The following is a 19244-nucleotide window of genomic DNA, read 5'->3' on the forward strand; positions in this document are numbered from 1 at the left end:
CTGAAACCATCCCAATCGTGACACAGTGTACTTCTGCTCTGTTTAGTCTTTGACAACTTAGGTTTTGTTATCATCATCGTCTCGTTCTTTATGCCTCATTAGTTAGTAGAGCTTCATAGATAGCATTCATAGGAAGAAAGATAAAAACCGGTTGGTTTTGAGGGTTAGTACACTTCCAGAGAAGAGAAATCAATGATATGGTGTTTCTCATTTAAAGTTTGTCTGAAAACTTGCTTGTTTCTTCCAAGAAAACTTTGATGTTACAGTTTACTGAAACGTTTTGTGGTATTTAGTTCATGTCTGTAGTTTTGAGCTCATCCATGTAGTGTTCTCCTGCAATAAATCAACTTTTTGCAGGAAAATACGGGATATATAATATTGGAAAAGGCTTTGAGTCAGTTATTTGTGATTAAGCCTAAAATTAAGGCTGTTTTCAGAAACCAACCACTGGCTTGATTTCACCACACAAGCATTCATGAACGGCTCTGCCTGCCTTTGCCCACAGAGTACCATCAGCACCAGGACAGCTATATTTACCAAAGTCAAAAGCAGTATTGTCAGAGATGTTATGCAATGTTTGGTATGGAGAGTGATGGCTTGAAAAACTGTGGTTACATTTTTTTCCTCATCTCTCTCCACAGGTTTCAATGTCATAGCATTGAGTGACACCAGCAGTGCGGGATCATCCAAAAGAAACCTCACCTCATTGCTTTTAGGAGTTTGGTAAGATCTAAGTTTTTGTTTTCCCACAGAGAAACCATAATTTCAACCAAACATTATTATTGTTAGGTAAATTCAAAATTTGTAAGGTAAGGATTAAATGACCTTATAACAGAGAGATTCTCTTCTACTTTTTAAATGAAATTTAATCTATCAAAAACACATGTATTTAATTGAAATTAAAACTTAAAATATTAAACAGCAATTTATTAAAAGAAAAGTAAAATATACTTTTATTTTTACCAACTTCAGTTTTTGTATAAGTTTTCTGGATTCTATTTAAATTATTTAATTAAATATTAATAATCAAAAACATCTCTAATTAATTGATTTTAGTAGTCTTACTAGTCTTGTGAATTTATATTTTTCTGCTAAATAACTGGTAAATATTTTTCTGGTAAATATTTATTTAAAGACAATGTTTTAAAAAATTTATTTGTATTAGTAGTACTATCATTACGTCTAGTAATATTACTGTCACAGGTTCTTCAAGTTAAACTGGACTTTTATTTTGACGGGTTACTATGTAGACCTGTAGGTTTTTGTTAGAATTATATATGACATGTATGTAGTATGTAGTTTTCCTCAAAAGTAATGGTAAAATGCTTATGTAGTGACTCTCAGAGCAGATTGTTTATGTCTTTATGCACTCAAATATAAACTTATATAAGGCATCAGAAGCTGAAAACACAGCGAGCATAACAGACGCTTCAGTATGTGTGTAGTAAACATGCACTCAGACACTAGTACATATTGCATTTTGAAGTAGTTCACCTAATTTTGATTTATCCATACAAAATTTGGCAAAATCTGTGAAATTTTCCAATTTCTACATTTTCTTCATAATGGAAATCATAGGGCCCTAGGTTTGGACATCCCTTTTTTTATATGCACCTCTCTAAGTAGCGTATGAATAGGTGTAAAATTGACAAACATTAATACAGGAAAATGCCATTAGGAGACCATGAGCATTTCAAGTGAACAAACTTTTGAATCAGATTTTTAACTGATATCTTATTAAATAACATTGCTATTTTTAGGAAGTAGTGTACTAATTAAAAGTTAATTACATTTAAAACAAGTTTCAATTCAAGCAAGTAAAAAAAAAAAAAAAGTAAATTGTTTTTTCTTTCCTTCATACAGACGGACGTCTGCAAGAGATAGTGAACAAGTAGAAGACAACACAACAGTGTTGCACCCACACTCCTTCACCGGGGCTATGGTAAAAAAAACCACCATCAACATTTCTCTCTTTCCTGCACGTGACTCTCAGGCATTGGTTCAAATGCTGACTCAGAAACTGCACATTGATTTCTCAGGCTTTAAATCAGTTTAAATGAATGCCGCTCAGACAGTGTCAAAGTCCCGTCCTGACTGCTGTCTCAGTGCACATCAATGCCCTCTTTAGACAGACAGATGGGATGAATGGATACACGTGTGCTAGTGTCATCAGTGAGTCCTGCGTTATGAAACCATTCCGGCTCCAAATTCTGATGAGCCACATTCATGCAATTGATTGTTGTCTTACTACACCTTCTATTAGTTCCTTGGCAGCTAGTAAACAGTCTGTAATATAAATTAATGCATGAATTGTAATTAACATTAACATTAATGTTTTGTATCATATTGCTTTTGCAGCCATTTTATTGTCCTGAATTATAGTGATTTTTAAATGGTTAAGGGATTTTAGTCCTTCTGGTTAATGTCAGAACTAAAAACACTGTAACTGAAAACTAAGCTTTATTATGAACCTTTCATTTTAAGGGTCCTAACAGACGCAGCATTTGCTGTGGTATGTGTGTTAGAGTCTGTAAATGTCTGTGTTCAGTGAAGTGTACCTCATTTTCTTGTTTGCTGAAGTGTCTGCGGACAGTTTAACGAAGGCCTCCACTCTATCCTGGAATGCTGATGGATGTGTTTGTTTACACATTCCTAATGAGTTATGCGCATTATTGTTTGTTTGCTATTCTGCCCGTCTGTGCACTGTAATTCCCTGTCTGCTTCTGTGCCTGTGCCCACAATGTGCCGCCCTGGTCCCGGCCCCTCTAGTGTGTTTGCTGAGCCGTGCTGATGGCCATTGTCAGCGCTACACACAGACGGCCATCCTGCTGATCCAGCAAACACACACACACACACACACTTCTGAGATATGCAACCTGACAAATTGATAGAACTTTACTAACTTTTTATATACAGTGCTCCAGACTCATTCTTCCCACTGGTCGCTCTTTTAAACGCAAGATTTGGTCACAATACTTACATTTATTCGTCATGTGATTGATCGATTAGGGGTGTAAATCGGATGGTTCATCACGATACGATACGATATCGATTCTCATACCCAGCGATACGATATTTGCTGATACTCCAAAAAAAAAAAAATTCTACGATTCGATTTCGATACGATTTGGATACAGGAGAATATCGATCGATATGTTGATACTAATATATACCTATATTTAAACAACCATCTACATTTTTATTATTTCACGGATGCAACCAAAACATATAACATGAACACATAACTTACTTTTTCATATCCTGTTCCTCAATTGGGACGTTCACAACAAAAAATAGGTCTACAGTTTTTTTAATAATAAAGAAAAATAAATAATTGAAAAGAAAATACAAATCACTTATCTTAAGGTATGAACAGTCAAGATGGTCTTTCAGGCTTCTATGCTAGCATATGAAATGTGTCAAATAATGTAAATACTCATTAGGAAACAACACAAAACAAGTTCTCCAGTTTTAGGAAAAATACATTAATGTAGAATAAAAAAAAAAAAATAACCCTAACCCTTTTTTGCGGTTGCTACTATGGGCTCAGTGCAAAAAAAACTTTTCTAAAGATAACCAAATTACAAGCAATTGCAGAAAATAGATACACAAATTAAATAAACCGTGCTTTTCAAGTCATCTAAAATAAATTTTCAGTTACAGAAATGTAAAAATCAAATGTGAAATAACACTGCATAGTGTTCAATGTATAAATTCATATAGATTAATCCTTAAAAAAGTTGTACAATTAAAATCAGTGAGAGATTTATTTCTTTGACAAAAGTTTTCTGTTAATCTGCTTTCACTTAAGAATGGAAGCACGGATCCAATATACTGATACACATACTCAACTGTTTATGTTAAGACCGGCCTAACCGATTGTGTTTACTAGGATATTCGCCAAGGCGCACATGTTGATGTAATTTGGTCTGTATTTGTTTATCCATGCTCAAAAAAGCGGAAGAGAGCTCAATTAGGTATTAGAGCTCTGTCAATGCAACTATCTGAATGCATGCGCTTTGGATGTGTTAGCGTGTCACTGTGTGCTGAAAACTTCTCACAAGCGTTCAACAGTTCCATCAAGTATCCCAAGCGTCTTTTACACTCGCCCTTCAGGCAGTCTTATCATCCCGACACATGAGTTTGAATGAGAATGCACGCTTTGGCAGAAATACATTGACAGACATAGGTGAAAATGTGGACAGTGTCAAAATAAGGTTCCTATTTATGCTACAGATATCAATATTTTATGTGTGACATCAATACATCTTATTGTTAGACATTTAATCGACATATTGATCCATGTCGATAGATTGTTACATCCCTAATTCTGATGAACTTTTATCATATTTTATAGTTAAATGGAAACGAAAGTGGTTAACATTTAACCCGTTCTTTTTTCATCAGTAGTATTATTTGTTATTTGAATATTGTGAATGGGAGTTCCTTTTTTTTTGCTGTGTTATAATTCGTGCTTCGAGTGTTTCACTTTCAAATTTGCGATTTCTATGTCACTAATGTATAAATCTACACACCTTTCACTTTTTAATTCTTAATTAAAAAGCAAAAGAACAATAAAATGGTAAGAGACAATGACAAACTAGCTTACCAAACGTTTATTAACCAAAACAAGTAAGATGAGTCATGGCATACACCACATGCTGTATTAAGGCGGGCGTACACGGTGCGAATTTGGATGGTCGGAAGATCGTATGTCCACGCACACGGCACGAGTGAGTTTATCTGAAAATCGTACGGAAGAGATGATATACGACACGATTTTACAACCTGCGAATTGCTGAGAAGCAATCGCACGAAGTTGATAGACGCGTTCGACTTGAAGCACCGCTGCACGCACAGAAGGATCACTGTATGACATTGAGGAAACACTGAGGAATTTGGTAGAAAATGCGCCTCTGGGCGGGTCCACAGTGCACATTGACTTTGCTTATTACATTAAATCGTTAAAATAGGGCCCATAGAGTTAGTTAATAAAAAACCATATAGATTGATAGAATTTTACTTAGTTAGTTGGCTGGATAATTAGTTCATACACAACTACACAGACATGGATGGATGGATGGATGGATGGATGGATAGATAGATAGTTAGATAAAGTTAGTTAGTTAATACACAACCATAGAGATAGATAGAATATTACTTACTTGGTTAGTTTGTTGGCTGGCTGGATAATTAGTTCGTACACAACTAGACAGACATGGATGGGTGGCTGGATGAATGGATAGAGATAGACAGACAGACAGACAGACACGACTCCTTTGCTCATATCTCATCCAGTACATTCTTGTCTTTGACTGGGCAGCATTTTATGGCACAACCAGATCAGCCTGTTTCGAGGACTCTGGTGTTTGAGCTAGACATCATGGCGACACAGCTTCCCTCTCTCACGGAGTCTCTCCTATTTGTGGAAACAGAATCAAAACATTTTCTGCCAGGCTGAACTCTACGGCTACTGCGGGCCGTAGCCTCTCATTCCAGCATACAGAACAGAAGTGAATGGAATGACTTATGCCCTGCTTAGTGCTGCTCTGAGTCCTGAAGCTCATCACACAGATTGTGTTGAAGGCAGGGCACAAATCTAATAGCATCTTGCCATGGTTATTAAATAAAAACATTGTTATGTACATAATTCCCATTTGTTTACCATTATTCTGATTTATAAGATGCGTCCGAACATTTCACTTGCATGTGTTGCATGTGTATCGCATGGCATATATATATATATATATATATATATATATATATATATATATATATATATATATATATATACATATAGTGTCTATCTATATATATCTATATCTATATATATATATATATATATATATATATATATATAGTGTCTATCGCTGGTGTCTGTGTGAGTGACAGTAGTGGTCATGATTTACTATAACTAGGCCTGTCGCGATAGTCTATAAATCAATTAATTGCACGTTAACAAATAAATGAGCTCAATAATTACTTATGAATACTTGCACTGCTGCTTTATTTTAATACCGTGTAGCATATTTTGCAAGTAACTTCGTTGCCCTTACTGTCGAATCGGGCCTACCTTTTGCTCGCTTCATTTGACTTCACACATACACACACACACACACACACACACACACACACACACATATATATATATATATATATATATATATATATATATATATATATATATATATATATATATATATATATATATATATATATATATAATAAACAAAAATGTAACTGATAGTATTAGGGGCCATTCACATGTCGTGCCTAAAAATGCGTGGAAAACGCTAGGCGGGTCGCTTTCTCCTCTTTTCCAAAGCGCTCAAGCAGTTGCGCTCCTGAGGCATCTGTTGTTGCTAAGCATCCATCAGCTGCAATATCCGTTACAACAAGGAAATTTCAGCAATGGATTTCCACCACCGAAAAACCCTTGCTGTAACTCAGCTACAAGATTTATTTACGAAGAAAAGTAAAAAAAACGGGGTGCACCCCATTTTTCAAAAACAACAATTTCACCTCTAAGGAAGCTGATTGAGTGCGCTTGCGTCAGTTGAAAAGCTGAGGCGTTTTTAACTAGATGTGGTGCGGACAGGAAAAGACTCACTTCCATTATGAGCATGCATACCGCATTGAAATAATGAACTTGAGCGCCCAAAAGACGTGATATGTGAACTGCCCCTTCATCGGTCAAAATGTTTAATTTCGGCTAATGGTTAAACAGTCAATATGAGCATCCCTTACTTGCGTATACACATAATATTAAATATAATCATACAAAATTAATTAATTTTAAGCCACACAGTCAACATGTTGGTTCTTCTTGCTCAGAATCTGCCATAAAAGAAAAAAGTTTATTGATCTTTGAAAAGGTGTACCTGCGTTATTATGCCATTATCATTATATTAGTTAAAACTTGTCTTAGAACGACAATATTATCGTTTATCGCGATAATTTCTTGGACAATTTATCGTCCAGCAAAATTTGTAATCGTGACAGGCCTAACTATAACCCAGTGCCTTTAGAGTCTTATATAAAGCCACCGTACTGTATCGGTTACAGGAGTGCCTGTTATCTTAGAAATAGCAGAAATGACATCAGAACAGGAAGTACTATCAAACTCTCTCTGTGCCATTACAAATGTTTTGCCACTCTGAAGCCCAGACAAAAATGGTATTGGTTATGGAAATGTTTTGACAACTCCGTCCCAAGTTTAGCTTAGATAATCACTCATTTAATCAGAGGTTTAGTCATGGACAATGTTTTATCCATATAACAGTATGCCTTTTGGGCCCTGGGAGTGATGAAACTGGAAAAGGAGTTGGCACATTTTTAACTTTTGATGTCAAATGTTTGGCTTTTGTTGCAGCTGATCTTAAATTATGAGATGTGATGTGAATAATGGAAACATGTTTGGTGCTCATCACATCATTAAAAACTAAAATTTATTTAAATTTATCTAAATTATATTTTTCATGAAGAAAATACTATTTGATCTCAATTAAGATTTTTTTTCTCTTTACATTTCATGTTCGTGACTGAAGTACATTTCCCTGCCAAATTTTATCCGTAGCTGTTTTTGCAATTTTTGTTACGTTATTCTTGATTGTAACTGTCAATAGAGTATAATGCGGTGCATTTGATCTTATTAATATTAATTTTGACAGGAGGAGGAGGGGCAGCAGAGTCTGGAGTGCATCCAGGCCAATCAGATCTTCCCTCGCAAGCCCCCTGTCCTGGACGATGACGATCTTCAGGTAAGCGGGGATCAATGATGAATGTTATTCGTTAGGGTGTAGTGGTTCTGTTAATATAATTATTATTTGATTCTGACCAAGAGTGGAAATGCTGATTATCTAAGCATCATTAATGTGATCCAGATGTCTAGTTTGTCCCAAAAAGTAGGCAACAAAATTGTCTTGTTTTGGTCGATTCACTTACATCACTTACAGTGCATTGCAACAAGCATGGTGAAAGTTTTCATTTAAGATGATGTATTTGTGACACACACAACTGAGTATCATTAGAGTTGCTGCCTATTAAGAGTGTTTCAAATCAGGTAATTGTAAGATACAGTTTTTGTTTTGATGAATGCTATGCAGTAGAAAATTTTCAGACAAAGCCATTGATTTCAGCCCCTCTTGACAGAAAGACACATCAAGGGTGTTTCTCTTGATAAGGTTTTGTAAATGGCAGTTTTTTGGTATGCAACTCTAAATATCACTAAATATTTGTATTGGTCTAATAATAAGTTGTCTGTTGGATCTGTTGTAGGTGCCCTTCCCAGAGTTGCATGGAGAGTGTACAACGTTCGTGGGCAGGGCGGAGGATGCCATCATTGCCATGTCCAGCTACCGCCTGCACATCAAGTTCAAGGAGTCGGTTGTTAATGTGAGTGTGTGATTTACAACACTTCAATTACGCTATTACCAGAGTTGCCCAACATGTCTAAGCAATTGAAGTAGAATAAACCGAGATCTCCTGAATAGAAACCAAATCAAACTAAACTGAATAGTGTTTGGATTTCAGGCCTTTTCTCAAATGGTCTGCTTTTAATTGATCAGATTTTTAGAAGTTGGTCTGGCTTCCACATTTGAATGTGTCCCACATATGATGATTTTTCAAATACAACATACAAGCTCTTTTTTTATATGGAAGCTTTTTTATATGGAAGCAGAATAAAAATCTAAAAAAGATAATCATAACTTTTTATCTTACAATTCATAAAACAGTCATAATTGCATAATATAAAATCAGAATTCTGAAAAAAATATATAAATTACGAAAAAGACAAAAAGTCAGAATTATGGAATAAAATGTTGCATTTACTTTTTAATTATATATATTTTTTTATCCGGTGGCGGAATAAAGCTTGCATAGCTTTGTGTATATGACATTGTAAACTGCAAAAATCAATGAATTTGCTTGATTCTGATCTGGACTGCTTTAATATGTGCAAATAAATTGGATGCATATTTTTTGCAAATAATTTTATTTATTAGTTTATTTATTTTTACCTTCAGCTCAGAGTTTCTTGAGTGAAACTGGATTGTGCTCTGTTGTGTCATAGTGCAAGTATGATGGATAACCAGTCCAGAGGTGACTGAAAGACTCTTTTATGTGGTGCATGGCATGCTGCTAAATTTAGAACCCACTAATGATGTTAAGGGTATTTAGGGACAGCAAGCCACAGTTACATCAGGCACTCTGACACAGGCCAGTGGCCAATGTGTGTTTGTGTGCGTGTGTGTGTATATCGAACAGGTCTGTCTTTATTACCTCTTCACTTTCACTGTTTCTTCCCATTCCTGTTGCCATGGTTGCAGTGGCTTTTTGATTGGGATTGTCCACCCCCATGCTATCAACATGGCACTATAATAAGGTTCTGGTTACTTACTAATAATCAGCTTTACTATACCTCTCTTCCTCTCATAGACCAGCAGTCACGATCTAGAAACCATTCAAGTGGAGCATTCAGAGCTGTCAACTAGCCATGTAAATTATGCTTACAGTATTGCACTTACAATGGAAGTCTATCTCTGCTATTCACCATTACGAAATACAAAATAAACAAAAATTAAATGTGTTTTTTTTTTAGCTCACCTTGCATTACATCATTTCACAGATGCACAGTCATTTGCTTTTGCACTCTGCTTGGAAAATATATAAGAATGCACTGTTGCACTTTAAATAACTTTTGTCGTTTATTTTGCGGTTTTTATATAAGCTTTTTGATTGAAACTCAAGGTATATAGAAACTATAGAAAGTCTATAGAAGATAATTTATGCTACTAAGAGACTTAACAAGCCAAAACAAAAACTCACTTTAGATCTATGAATTTTGGTCTTTTGTCACATCACAATCAAAAAAGACGAAGAGGAAGAAGAAAATAAAGCAAAACAGCTCAAAATAAAAACAATGTATGCCTATATCCACTGCACACTATGATGTGCAACACAAAGACTTTGTAAAAATCTCAGATTTCATGACCCTTTTAAGTGCTTATTTGAAAGATTAAGTGCATTATTTATGTTCCTTTAATATAATTGCAGTAATTTCCCCCAAGCACTCCACGATTTACACTAGAGTCCTGATCTCTGTTGGGGTTTATTTTGCAATAAAAACTGGCTTGCTGTACATTAACGCCTAATTGTTTTCCATTCTGGGTGTTTTTTTGCTCAGCTTTTATTTTTAGTGCATTATAGAGTGATAGACAAAATAATACTCTAAGTGAAAAATACTGTTGAGTTTAAATTGTTTAGCCCAAAATATTCTGTTGATGTACATGCGATCAGGCAGCTGGGTTTGTTTGTGGCTGGTGGGTGATCAGCTCAGTGCTGATTCATCAGTTGGTATCTGTGACAGTCACCTATTCACCAAAGTAAATGAGTGTGACGCTCTCCGTGTGCCTGTGAAAGAGAGAAAGTGTTGTGCGTGAGAAAGAAGAGAGAGATGTGTGTGGTTGATGCAATGCGTGACTACAGGCCAGTTAGTGAGGCAATAAAGCTGTCGTAAGAGCAAGTGTACAGTGTATGGCTGGAAATGGAGAGAAAAAGAGGAAGGAGGTTGGGAGAATGTGAATTGTGACTGCTAAAGTTTCAGTTTTTCAACAGTTTTGAGAAACGCACAAATGTCGGAGCATAACCGAATGCAGAAGATTTAGGGATGCTGTACTTGTTGCTTAGAGCAGTCATTTTGAAGTCTTATAGTAATTGCCTTTTAATGTTTTGTTAAAGACTGAAACTGCAGGGATGTGATTTTTCCCTTTTTATACAGATTTCCTTATTTTCTGACTTAAAAAAAAGAAAGAAAATAAATTAAATTGCAAGATGACATTAAACAATTATTAAACCAAATTTATTTAATGCGTGGAGCAACTCATGATCTAGTACTTTCAGCAGCTCAGAGTGGCTTGGTTCAGAGTAAATTCTGCTCCACACAAACATGCATTTGAAAAAAACTACACAAACACGCAGCCATCTTCCCAAATTTGCAATCAAAAACAAAAGCAAAACTTTAGGTCTCCCTGCGATTTCCTCCAAAATAAAAGCTCTGTGGTTTAACAAAAGCAAAAAAGCAACCATGAATAGTATCATTATTATTATTATTATTCAAATTATATTTTACTGTACAGTAATATCATTGCAATTATAATATTTTGTATTTTTTATAATTTAATAAAAACATGTTGAATAGTTATAATTAATGAACAATGTATAATTATATATATTATATATAGTATAATATGTTATATTATCATCTTTATATTTATTATTTTGATACACTGTAAAAAAAAAAATATATATATATATATTCAGTGCTTCTTTTTTTGACCGCAGTGGATTCATAAATTAAGTTTTAGGAGGACATTTGATGCACATACTCACATCCATGCCTTGTAAAAATACATAAAAATGTTACCGAGCAACTGACGAGTAACACTGTTGCAAGACAGAATTTCTTTGCGCTTTGGACTTTGAACTCTGGCAACGCGAGTTCGTGGACTCCGATTTGAATACATACAAATCAAGCGTGTATTAGAAAACATAACATTCTGCAGTTTATTTAGTAAACAACCACCCTTTCTCTTCTCATTGAAGGCATGAGATGCAGTTCTAAACAGTCTCTTGCTGTCAGTGCTTGTAATGATTTTGTAATGAATGTCTTTCTCCGAAACATTTTAAATCCTTCCACACTACTGTTTGATCGCGTCAAATCATTGTTTGGTACAATTTTTTTCTCCTTTCGCTTATATATATATTTCTTTTGCTATTTTCAGCCGAATAGTTTATTTCGCCGATCATTCAGTGCATACCTAATTATTATGTTTTTGGACATGTTTTGCCCAATTTTGGTTATGTTTTAATAATGTCCTGGCCCTATTAAAATGTTGTCATGTTTCTGAATTTGTTCCACAGCACTGTAGTGATGGTGCACTAAAGGGGAATATATTAAAGCTTCTACCTCTAATACGTCTCAGTTATTATCTCACAAATGTGATTTAGTGTTCTCCGACCCTTCAGCAAGCACACCGGGAATGTTTGAGTGTGGTCAGATTAGTGTGGTTAAATTAAACCACAGTCCAGGAATGTGTGTATCACAGAGGAGCCCAAAGCCACAGTGTACACGTCCACCTCGTGATTCTGTCTTCCCTCTTTTTCTCTGTGAACAGAATTGTTCGTGTGAGGTGTCAGTAAGTAACCACAGAATGGTCTGTCTGTCTGCATGATGTTGCGAGTTGTGAGAGCCGTGGTCAGGTGTGACCTGCATGCTGTCAGTGTCCGATCACGCGCAAGTTCCGGAGCTTTAAAGGGGAACTGCGTTTCAAGTCGCACGGTTGCAGTGGTGTCTGCACACACACACACACACACACACACACACTTGACTGAAGCTGAACGGCATGCCACTTGAGCTGCAGAACAAAGAATAAGTTTGTCTGAAATAATCTGCAGACGCTAATCACTAACCGTGTTTGTAAACTCTAAGCCCATGTCTAAACTTTCAGTGTGATTGATTCAGCAGATTGATTTAATGATTAGCATCAGTTGGGTTAATGTTGACTTCCGTTTAGATGCTCTGTTTGGTGTGTTGAGACTCAGTAATGTAAAATAATTTGTCTGTCTGTCTCACTCTCTTTCTCAGGTTCCCTTGCAGCTGATAGAAAGTGTAGAATGTCGGGACATGTTTCAAATGCACATCACCTGCAAAGACTGCAAGGTCATCAGGTGAGTCTGTCTATCTAAATATCTATTTATAAATCTGTCTGTCGTAATAAAAATGCATAGTGTTATGAAAATTAATTGAAATGCAAACATAGCCATTTTTTACAGAAATGCAGGTCAACTCAAGTCTGTCTGTATGTGATGTGTCTCTCTGATGCAGTAGGTCTGATGTGTGTTTTGACAGGTGTCAGTTTTCCACGTTTGAGCAGTGTCAGGAGTGGCTGAAGAGGCTGAACGCTGCGGTCCGTCCCCCGTCCCAGATAGAGGAGCTCTTTTCCTTCGCCTTCCACGCATGGTGCGTTGAGAAGGAACAGCACGGGGATCTGTGTAGGCCAGGTACTGTCAGACCTTCTCAAACCTTGTCTTTACTACCTAAAGAGTCTCCAAACAAGATACTCTTGTATACCTTTACAAAGAACCACAACATTTTTCCAACTAGTTCTTCTTTGGAAATCCTCTTCCTCTTTACCTTCAGGATTCATCTCTCACTTACCTCTCTCGTTTAGGTGATCATGTGCTGTCACGTTTCCATAACGAGGTGGAGCGGATGGGCTTTGACACTCAGAACGCCTGGAGAGTGTGTGAGATCAACAATAAGTACAAGTGAGTGTTTCTCTCTCAAACACAAGCACATCTAAACTGATCTGGGCTCTCAATTATAAACGTATCGTACGCACAAAATAGGCATAGAAATTGCGTACGCAATTTTGTACACACATATCGGGATTTATAAAAAAAAAAAGTTTGTGAAAATATGTACGCGCATTACGGACACTCTAGACTATGCGTACGCACTCTTTTTCCTGGCATGAGAAAAGTAATGAAGTAAGGAACGATTTTAAAATCTGTTTTCATTTCAATATACCGTATTTTCTGGACTATAAGTCGCACTTTTTTTCATAGTTTGGCTGGTCCTGCGACTTATAGTCAGGTGCGACTTATTTATCAAAATTAATTTGACATGAACCAAGAGAAATGAACCAAAGGAAAACATTACCGTCTACTGCCGCAAGAGGGTGCTCTATGTTGCTCAGGGCTCCTGTAGTCTACACTGAAGACATAGAGCGCCCTCTTGTGGCTGGAGACGGTAATGTTTTCTCTTGGTGCTTGGTTCTAAATAAATGCGACTTATAGTCCAGTGCGACTTATATATGTTTTTTTCCTCGTCATGACGTATATTTGGACTGATGCGACTTATACTCAGGTGCGACTTATAGTCCGAAAAATACGGTACATATTTACATTAAATATTCCACTCTCATTAATGGAGATAAGCACTGAAAATACAGTCATTACGCAGAAATTATATGAATATATACAAAAATTATATAAATTTAGACATATTTAGTGAATGAGCTTGAACACTTTTCCTGTTGCATGCTGTTTTAGTGACAGCGAGGAGTGCTGTAGATACACAATAATTCATCTTTAAACTAAACTGCAGATCTCATGCTGTGCGAAAATATTTTAGTGAGAACGTTTATCAATGATGTGCACTAACTTCGATATTATGGGGACACTGCTGGATTCAGTTGTCGAACGGTCCGTTGTCTGTTTCATGTGAAGTCATCTCTACAACATTAGAAAAATGCCACTGTATTTGAAGGATTCAACTTGAAGAAAATGGTAATTTGCATGTTTTCTTTTTAAAATAGACTACTTTGTCAGTGACTCACCAAAGCAGACAATTCTATTTACACTGCAATAAATATAGGGTAAAAATAACTAAAAGATGTTCACCTTATCAGTAAAACTGCATAAATTAAAATAGATTTTAATTGTTTAAACAACTGAAATACTATTCCGCCAGTGGAAAGGAATGAGACAAACAATATTCTAAAATATTTATCTGAGAACTATACTATACAGTTTTTAGGTATTTTTATTTTTATATATTTATGCTAAAAATAACAAGGATACTGGGGGATTTTTAGCAGTGAAAATTGTGTGTGGGACAAATAGCATTTATCCTCCATATCTAATATTTCCTTGATAAGACATTTACCTTTAACGGTGTTAAATATGGTGCCACGTAAATGGGAATATGCATAGAAACGATATCTAGATGAGGTTATGAATAGTAAAACTAAGTGTTGTAAGCTCCATATATGGTGATTTTGGGGTGGAAATGCACTTACGCACAATCTTCCTCTCACTGGGATTTATAAAGGGGTTTTTGAGCAGGTTCTGGTGTACGCATGGTTTTATAAATCTGAAAACTTTTGTGCGTACGCAAAATCTAGCTTTTGGGCTTACGTACACTTTTAGGATGAAATCTGTAGAGAGTTTTATAAATGAGACCCCTAGTCACTCAGTCCTGTCCTGCTGCGCTCGTCGGATCTGTTCAAGATTAGATGACTAGGATGACAGGCCAAGTCCAATCACGCTGCCTTCTGCTTGACCCCTGGCACAGGTTGTGCTCCAGCTACCCTCAGCTGCTGCTGGTGCCAGCCTGGATCACTGATAAAGAGCTGGAGAATGTGGCGGGCTTCCGTTCCTGGAAGAGGATTCCGGCCGTGGTTTACAGGTCAGTCAGCTAAATCTGTTCAGAAAATACATGGAGGATCCAAAACCTAGTGAGTTGCCTCCCTAGTTAACTTTTAATGCATTCATTATGTGTTTTTGTCTTTTTTTTTTTTTTTTTTTTATTATTATAATTATTATTTGTATTTTTTATTTTAGTACTTAAAAATCACATTTACATTTATGCATTTAGCAGACGCTATTATCCAAAGCATTCAGGCTAACAGAGAAATTTGGATCGCTTTTGGTTTTTCATTGCAAAGCTGGAAATAAAAATATTTAAAATGAAATTTCTCACCATCTCTTTTCGCTATATGAAACACCGAAGGAGTTATTATAAAAATGTCAAGTTACTATTTTTTTTTTTTTTTTTTTAATATTTCATTTATTTACCAATGAAACCAATTAAATTTTTTTTTATTCATCGGTCATCCGCCAATCTTTCGTTCTATCGTTCTGTCGATCAATCTTTCATTCTGTCTCTTTCATTCTGTCTTTACGCTGTTCTGTCTTCCGTTAAGTCATTCTATCTATAATTCTATGCATGGCTACACAATCATAATAGTTAAACTGCAAATCACAATCGCTCAAAAATACATTAATAAATAATATTAAGCACAAATCACGAGCTTCACTATGTGTTTCTGTCTTTTGTTGTTGTTTAATAGTTCAGTGATTTCAGTAACTTTTTCTAGTTTTTTATTATTTCTATATTTATCTTTTAATTAAGCTTTATATCAAATAATGAATTGGCTTATAGCATTTATATTTTTATATTCATGTTTTATTTCATCTTTATTTCAATTACTGAAACTAATTTTGCTAGTTTTAGTTTCCGTTTACCGTCAGATTAACAGTCGAGATATTTGAACCTCTCTTTCCCAGGCACCAGAGCACAGGGGCAGTGATCGCTCGCTGTGGTCAGCCTGAGGTCAGCTGGTGGGGCTGGAGGAACGCAGATGATGAGCACCTGGTGCAGTCCATCGCCAGAGCCTGTGCTGTGGACAGCAGCTCCTGTAAAGGTGTCTCCAATGGCTCCTTCTCTCACGAGTACACAAACGGAGCTGACCTCTCAGATGTGGACTTCGGTCAGTAACACTTGGCTCTTAAAAATGTTGAGTGAATTCCTAACTGAGGTCTCTGTACTATTGTCATACGGTATGGCTTGATCTATGCACACGCCTTTCTCTATAGACTCGTCTATGACTAACAGCTCAGAGGTGGAGACACTGGCCATCCAACCTCGAAAGCTTCTGATCCTGGACGCCAGGTCATACGCCGCTGCCGTCGCCAACAGAGCCAAAGGAGGAGGGTGTGAATGCCCAGGTGCTCTCTCTCTCTCATAGATGCTCCTTCAGGAGTCACAATAAAAAAAGACGCTCCACTTAATAATGCCATGTTGTTCTCCCTCGTAGAGTACTACCCTAACTGTGAGGTGGTGTTTATGGGTATGGCCAACATTCATTCCATCCGCAAGAGTTTCCAGTCTCTGCGCTTCCTCTGCACACAGATGCCTGATCCAGCCAAGTAAGTCTTCCAGTAAACGTCTGCTGAGGTTGCAGTCGCTGCCTTTGCTTATTGTAGTATTTTAGGCACCTTTTTTCTTAATTTTTCCGATTTTTTTCTTTAATACAGCTGTCAAGCTGTTCAAATGCCTTATAAGTCATTGTATGTGTATATAGGTATGTCTAGGTATATTATAGGTATTCTACTCAAAATGTAAGGCAAACAAAAAAATTATTTTATTAATTTGTCTTGGGGGGGAAAAAAGCAAAAAAAAAAAAAGAATCTAAATAGCGATGTTGATTTTATGCATTAACATAATTTTTCTAGATCTGCACTGTAAAAAAATATTTTGGAAAATAAAGATATTCGGAGTACGTTTTGCAAGAAAATACTTTTCCAGTCTTTCTACTTTCTACTAATTCAATATTTTACTTGCCATTTCTTCGTACTTATTTGTGAAATTTACTAGCAATTTCTAAATGAAAATGGTTTCAAAGTAAATCCTACACTTATATTTTTCAGTGTTCTATGAGCTCTATTAAAACTATTAAACTAGCATTAGCTTATATGACTAGCTAATTATGTACCATATTTTCCGGACTATAAGTTGACTTTTTTTTTCATAGCTTGGCTCGTCCTGCGACTTCTGGTCAGGTGCGACTTATCAAAATTAATATGACATGAACCAAGAGAAAACATTACCGTCTACAGCCGCAAGAGGGCGCTCTATGCTGCTCAGTGCTCCTGTAGCCTACCCCTGAACAGCGTAGAGCGCCCTCTCATGGTTTTAGACGGTAATGTTTTCTCTTGGATCTTGGTTTTAAATAAATGCGACTTATAGTCCACTGCGACTTATGTTTTTTTCCTCATCATGACGTATTTTTGTACTGATGCGACTTATACTCAGGTGCGACTTATAGTCCGAAAAATACGGTAGTCAGTATCAGTGTTGTTATTGTTTACTAAAAATAGTTTTTCGGTAATTGAATTGAAAACTGAAATTAAATATGAATAGTAGATGAAAAACTTAAAAGTAAAACAAAAATGTGATATTTTTCTTTTGAAATAAAGTAATAAAATTAGTAAAACCAAAATAAAAATAAAGCTAAACTACATGAGTGACTGAAGTGCATTTATTATTTGTGCACTTGCTTTAGTTCCTTCATGAGCTCGGCTTTTGTATTTTTCCGTCTATTGTTCTTTTCCTGGCATCTGCCTGTGATTTCCATCACTGGCTTGTATTTGCTTCCTTTTCCATCCGTGCTGTTTTCCACTCATCTGTTTGTTGTAAAGACAGCAAGTCTTCCAAGCCACTCTCTTTCGGTTTCTTTCACTCTCTCGCTCTCTTTTTAGTCAGCATGAAAAACTCTCCAAGAGCTGTGTTTCTAGGCAACAGGGAAGAAATGTAATTGTCTCCTTTGAACATTCTGATTGTAAATGTCTCGCTACATGAGCTAGTCATATTCATACAAAGGTGAATTTGCTTTTAAGCGTGATTCTGATTGATGTTTCTCTTGTGAGCGATCATTTGAAGGTCTCCTCTGTGTTTCTTTGGCTGATGTCAGTTTGCATTGGCTGTATTTGACCATGTTGGAAAACATTTATAATGAGTATTAATCACACTTCTCATACTTTTCCATTAAGTTTTCCTGATTTCTTGAAGTCGTTTTTGTTTCGCTTACATTAGATATAATTGAAAACAGAATAGTATGCAATATTTTCAGTATGAAGGATATTTATTAAAAACCGTTAAATCATTGGACATTACAACCATGAGCTTGTGAATGTTTGTGTAAAACACCTGTGATCTCATGCTCACCAAAGCTGTATTTATTTTTGATAAATTGCAGTAAAAACAGCAATATTATAAATTTAATGCAAAGTCTTCAGTTCCAAATGAACCTTCAGAAATCATTCTAATATGTTGATTTGCTGCACATTTCTGATTGTTATCGATGTAAAAAAATAAATAAAATCCTGCATCATATTTTTTTGGGAAACTGTTATTTTTGTTATTTATTCCGAGTTCTTTGATGAATAGAAAGTTCGCTTTTAATGCATATTTACTGAATAAAAATGATAAACATAATTATAAAAAGGATTGTACGGATTGTTTTTGCTGCAGACGACTGGAGCATGCTTCAGATGTAAGAGTGTCCTGATGAGTGTTGTTGTGTCTGTAGCTGGCTGTCTGCTCTGGAGAGCACAAAGTGGCTGCAGCATCTGTCCCTGCTTCTCAAGGCGTCTCTCCTCGTCGTGAACGCTGTGGACCGCGACCACAGGCCTGTGCTGGTGCACTGCTCAGACGGATGGGATCGCACTCCTCAGATAGTGGCGCTGGCCAAACTCCTGCTGGACCCCTACTACCGCACCATTGAGGTGAGCGGAGACATAATGAACACAAATCGGGAAGACCGTTTAACTCCCTCCGAATTATTACAGGGGAATTCATAAGCTATATCACATGCTGGAAAAATCCACAAGGACTT

The 19244-nt window shown here is 36.2% G+C and overlaps 1 protein-coding gene across 9 annotated transcripts in view; it reads left to right on the plus strand.

Annotated features, from left to right (window-relative positions):
* mtmr3 (myotubularin related protein 3) overlaps window positions 1-19244 on the plus strand; it is a 34810-nt gene that overhangs the window by 3951 nt on the left and 11615 nt on the right. For 7 of the 9 annotated variants that reach the window (XR_003292597.1, XM_026268995.1, XM_026268997.1 and 4 more), the window contains exons 2-14: window positions 642-723; window positions 1864-1942; window positions 7671-7760; window positions 8278-8394; window positions 12177-12197; window positions 12647-12729; window positions 12911-13062; window positions 13233-13329; window positions 15140-15253; window positions 16135-16337; window positions 16444-16575; window positions 16665-16776; window positions 18939-19134. Coding sequence is in view for 8 of the 9 variants with exons in the window: in XM_026268995.1 (XP_026124780.1) it covers window positions 1940-1942; window positions 7671-7760; window positions 8278-8394; window positions 12177-12197; window positions 12647-12729; window positions 12911-13062; window positions 13233-13329; window positions 15140-15253; window positions 16135-16337; window positions 16444-16575; window positions 16665-16776; window positions 18939-19134 (1320 nt within the window). In the remaining variant the exon portion in view is untranslated. The remainder of the gene's footprint in view (window positions 1-641; window positions 724-1863; window positions 1943-7670; window positions 7761-8277; window positions 8395-12176; window positions 12198-12646; window positions 12730-12910; window positions 13063-13232; window positions 13330-15139; window positions 15254-16134; window positions 16338-16443; window positions 16576-16664; window positions 16777-18938; window positions 19135-19244) is intronic. The other 2 variants (XM_026268996.1, XM_026268998.1) reach the window with 1 other exon arrangement.

The sequence above is a fragment of the Carassius auratus genome, chromosome 8, assembly GCF_003368295.1.
Source record: "Carassius auratus strain Wakin chromosome 8, ASM336829v1, whole genome shotgun sequence".
NCBI lineage: Eukaryota > Metazoa > Chordata > Actinopteri > Cypriniformes > Cyprinidae > Carassius > Carassius auratus.